This window comes from Lactuca sativa, chromosome 3 (assembly GCF_002870075.4).
Source record: "Lactuca sativa cultivar Salinas chromosome 3, Lsat_Salinas_v11, whole genome shotgun sequence".
Lineage (NCBI taxonomy): Eukaryota > Viridiplantae > Streptophyta > Magnoliopsida > Asterales > Asteraceae > Lactuca > Lactuca sativa.
Window position 1 is genome coordinate 178,962,900 of NC_056625.2, and position 4,594 is coordinate 178,967,493.

A 4,594-nucleotide genomic window follows, 5' to 3' on the forward strand; every position below is an offset into this window, starting at 1 on the left:
TGAATTGTTTCAAGGCTAAATCAAGTGTTTGGGCTTCCTATAAACTCCTTTGAGGAGTTTACGGCCCTGGGACCATATCCCATGGAGTTTACGGCCGTAAACTCCCTTGGGAGGGTGTTTATGGTGTTTTCAAGTCTCTAAATTAACTAGGAACTAAACTAGGCTTTTGTACTTGGCTTTAGAAGAGTTTATGGCACCATTTGGCACCATTTTATGGAGTTCACGGCCCTAGAACCTTTTGGGCCGTGAACACCTTACTCTTGGTGTTCTAAGTGTGTTAGCTAGTCCAAAACTCATTTAGGTACATGCCCAAATTAGTATCTTGGCTTAAGGAAGGTTTTAAGGGCATTTTGGCACTTAAACATGGAGTTCACGGCCCAAGAACCTCCTTGGCCGTGAACTCACTTTCATCATTGATTTTAATTGATTTTGGTGGTCTAAACATGTAATGTAGGCTTCTAGTTTGAGATCCGAGGCTTTGAGGAGCATTGGGACTCTTTTGGCTCTTAAATTGGAGTTTACTCTCCAAGAACGTTCTTGGGCGGTAAACTCCCGAATATCACAGATTTGATATGTAATCTAAGTTATTAAGCACATAATAAGCATTATAAGACAACTAGAGAAGTGTACTCACGATTTGGGATAAAAACCCGAAGATCCGTGAGAGAGAAAACGACTTTTCTCTAGTTTGAAATGCGAATAATGAATGAATTTGGTTCAGAATTCTATTTATAGTCCTGAGATATTTTTGGCAGAAAATATTTTTATTCCCGGAATGAACTCTACTATCCTAGAGTATTGGAATAATAGGGTTGCACTAAACCCTAGTGCATCCACTCTCCTGATATCTCCTTAAGTGTAAATCCTGAAAAACTGCCAAACTTATACTCGAAGTCTGGAATTTCACTGTAACTGTTCTAACTTCTATTGGATTGATATGGTTTGTCCAGAATGGAAATTTCGGGTTGTCACAAAATGCGCGTCAAGGAAGGCCCTGTCTTAAAAAGAGACGACGCGCTTTTGCGCGTCATCTATAGACGACGCGCATTTACAACACTCATTTACGACGCGCAATTACAACGCGCGTTCACGACACACAATGCGTTTCAAGGAAGACCCTGTCATAAAGGAAGAGGACACGCATTCGCGTGTCATAACCTTACGACGCACGTGTTAATGACACGCAATGCATATCATGAAAACCCCTGTCAAGAAAGGCCATGTCATAAATGAAGATGACACACATTTTTGCGTATTATAATTTCAAATATTTAAAAAAAATATTATTTATAGATTTACTAATTTTCAAATTAAATAACATATTTAAAAGTTTCATTATGCAAAATAAAATACTTATATAACAAAACAATCCATTTCATGAAATAATTATACTAATATTCAAAATAAATCACATTTAATTGTTATTTTATTAACATGAGTCAAACTCGAAAAACAAATCTTCCTAATCCAAATAACAACATACATAAAACACAAACTATTTTCGGAAAGGAGAAGGTAGAGAGACTGCTTCCATACAATTATCCGTTTGACTGCAACAACACCTCGTTTTTTCTCGGAGTTGAATGGGGATGCATAAATAACTGAACACTCTGACCTCACGACATCAAAATTCATTCCAAGCTGCAATAATTACAGAAATGATGAGCATCACCAAAAAATAAAATTAAGGATACAAAACAAGATTCTATCCCCAACATATGAACCAAGAACTAACTAACCTTAACCCCCCATTGAAGTATGGCCTTCTCTGTTGGAGATCCAGAAACCTCAACATCTCTGCCTCCCTATTAATTAAGCACCAAACCAACATTGACAGTGAATTTTCATTTTTCATAATTGATTAAAGATCACTAACACCAAGAAAAAAAGGTATAGAAGAGGATTGGTGCTCTTGTAAGGTACATATTCAAAATACCTACCTCAGGGGAAAATACACTGTCAGTTGTATTGTGAGCTACACTTTCAACAAGAAGAGATACAATCTTTGGATGTAATGCTGACGTGTCATTTGGTGGATCATTTTTATTCCCACAAATATAAGCCTCGACCAGTCATCTGAATAAAGCAAAAACATGAGATAAATAAGGTAAAAGAATGAAGGATTTTTACTTCTCAGATGTCAAAATAAAGAGAAAAGAAACGAAAGGAGATTCCCTCTAACTATCTAATATATGAACAGAAGATTGGCACTTTATACTAGAGTAAAATAATAAAATATGCAAGAATCATGAAGTTACCAAGAAAAGAAAAATATCCCACCAAATTCAAAGTCAACGTTCCAGTTTTATCACAGCAAATTATAGTTGCAGAACCCATCATTTCACAGGCAGATTGCCTAATCTGCACATACAAAATTACCAAAAACATAAAACATAATATATACAACTATACAAGTCAATGAGAACAAAATATCAATATACCAATGCTTTGTCAGACATCATTTTTCTCATTGAGTATGGAAGCATGTAATTATATATAATTAACATTTTAGTCATCCAAAACTCAGACGATTGAGCTGCCAAAAGATATTATCCTCCCTATCAAAAAATAAAAAATAAAGTGAAGCCAAATGCTCTTGGATGGGTAGTTGAAGACCAAGGAGCATCACGTTGGCTTTGAAGTAGCTGCATGGTACTGGCATTTTGTAGACGTGGTTCGGTTATTCCCATTTGTCTCTATCTAGTTTTATACGGATACTGCCAGTAGATAGAGTCAAAATTGAAGTAAGTCGTTATGATTTAGTTACTCTTCGGGACGGAGTGGAAGAAGGGAGGGGATTCTCGAACGCGGAAGAGGATCCAATAACTTCGAAAGAATTGAACGAGGATCCGTATGAGGTGAAAATCTCATGTACGGTTCTGTAGAGTGGCAGTAAGGGGATTATTTATTGTAGGCCAACTCTACTGCACTAGTACCAATAGGCTTCCACTGACTTACGTCGTGAACATTTCTCCAACCCGTCAATGGAATGAAGAAATGGTTTATAGAAATTGGATGAATTACCTGATGAGAATGATGACAAGAACGGATACGGCTACCACAAGCCCAATCTTACCAATAAACATTGCCACTCCACTCAAATGCACCTACCAAAACACATAGTCAATACATCTATGAATTAAAACCTAAAGTTTTTGTATAAGATATTGTAAACAACTTGATGACAGTTTTAAGATTTGTTGTGTGATTTTTTGAATTTTATAAGGTTAGAGCATGTTTAGAGAACTAACCTGTAATGGTGTTTCCTCATCATTATCATTATTTGAGATGCTAGCCATAAGCAATCCCCATTCTGTATTCATTCCAACACTAGTGACCTAAATGTGGTTACATAAGTGAAAAATTGTAACCAATGGGATGAAGGAGAATGATAACAATTTAGGTCCACATAAAAATGTCATTGATGCAAATCTTTATTCTATAAGTTGACCAAGAAGTGGGAAGAGGATAAAGTTAAGGAATTTCTGAACATCACAAGATCGAACAGATTGTCACTTATCTCTTGACAAGAACTGCAAGGATCTACTCCTTTAGAAGATGGTAAATCTGATAAAGCCCTGATGAAAAAGTCACTGGTTATGAACTAGCATTGGGTGTCCAAATGTATGTGTTGTGATTTGTGACATAACCACCACAAAAAGACCATGTGGCGTTGGTGTTGGTGGTGGCAACAATGGTGGTGGTGGGGCGGTGGTGGTGTCAGTGGTGATGGAAAAAGAAATATCACACAGGGTTAGAACTTAGAAAACATCTTCCAAAATTAGAAGCTATTTTTTTGTCTTTTGGAAAAAGAGGTCAAAAAGACTTTTTTTTATGTATTTTTGCATGGGATTAGAATGATTGTCTTACCATCATAGTACTACAGCCATCAGCCACCTTGCACCCAGCCATTAAATCAACCTGTTCCATCATTTTTTTTTAAAGTTACATTATCTACCCTTGAAAACTAGAGAATCGAAATAAAACACAATGTAATCAACAAAAATTTATGAAAACTTACAGTGTGACTCTCGCCAGTCATACTTGATTCATCAATAGAAAGAGAGTAACCAGAAATGAAATCCCATCAGCTGGAACCTGGTTTATGAATGAAATGTAAACAAGGGCAAAAACAGAAATCACAAGAAATGAGAAACATATTACCTGGTCGCCTATCATAAGATGTATGACATCACCCACAACAATATCAAATATTGAAATCATCCTCCTTCCACCTCTTACAACCTTGCAGTATCATATCTTTATTTATCAACGAAGAAAAATATGATTGTATGAAAAGATCAATACATTGATTAAAAACCCACCTGACACTGTATGTTCTGCTTCTCCTCATTCAAGTTTTGAAATTTAAGTGAACTTTTATACTCATGCATGGCTAGAGAACACGAAATAACAATGGCATGTTAAAAGAGAGCAAACTATGTGAGATAATCTTTTTGTTTATCTTATTCATGATTGGTTTACAAGTCAGAAAAGAGAAATGAAGTATCTTTAACAACCATGACAATTATAACACCCAAAGTTATGCTTTCCACATCATACCATCCTTTGATCCCATGGATTAGATAACATA

General features: G+C 35.9%; 1 protein-coding gene across 2 annotated transcripts; it reads right to left on the reverse strand.

The window, feature by feature from the left end:
- Window positions 1-1,353: 1,353 nt before the first annotated feature.
- On the reverse strand, window positions 1,354-4,134 carry LOC111919034 (calcium-transporting ATPase 9, plasma membrane-type-like). 2 transcript variants are annotated; one of them, XM_042898787.2, is made up of 5 exons: window positions 4,022-4,134; window positions 3,871-3,921; window positions 1,941-2,063; window positions 1,740-1,805; window positions 1,354-1,641 (listed from the first exon to the last, which is right to left on the reverse strand). In XM_042898787.2, exons 1-5 carry the CDS (start codon window positions 4,040-4,042, stop codon window positions 1,399-1,401), a joined length of 504 nt encoding a protein of 167 aa, XP_042754721.1. In that variant the 5' UTR covers window positions 4,043-4,134; the 3' UTR covers window positions 1,354-1,398. The 2 variants fall into 2 exon arrangements, 1 of the variants encoding a protein (XP_042754721.1); XR_002859387.3 differs by lacking the exons at window positions 3,871-3,921; window positions 4,022-4,134 and having other exon boundaries at window positions 1,937-2,105.
- Window positions 4,135-4,594: the final 460 nt, after the last annotated feature.

What these genes read in the sequence shown, in the direction of transcription:
- LOC111919034 (XM_042898787.2), bottom strand. Translation starts at nt 4,042, where the DNA reads ATGACTGGCGAGAGTCACACT. An exon ending in ACAGTGTATTTTCCCCTGAG is followed by an intron (nt 1,806 to 1,940) that starts GTAGGTATTTTG and finishes CTTAATTAATAG; the next exon opens with GGAGGCAGAGATGTTGAGGT. An exon ending in TACTTCAATGGGGGGTTAAG is followed by an intron (nt 1,642 to 1,739) that starts GTTAGTTAGTTC and finishes TAATTATTGCAG; the next exon opens with CTTGGAATGAATTTTGATGT.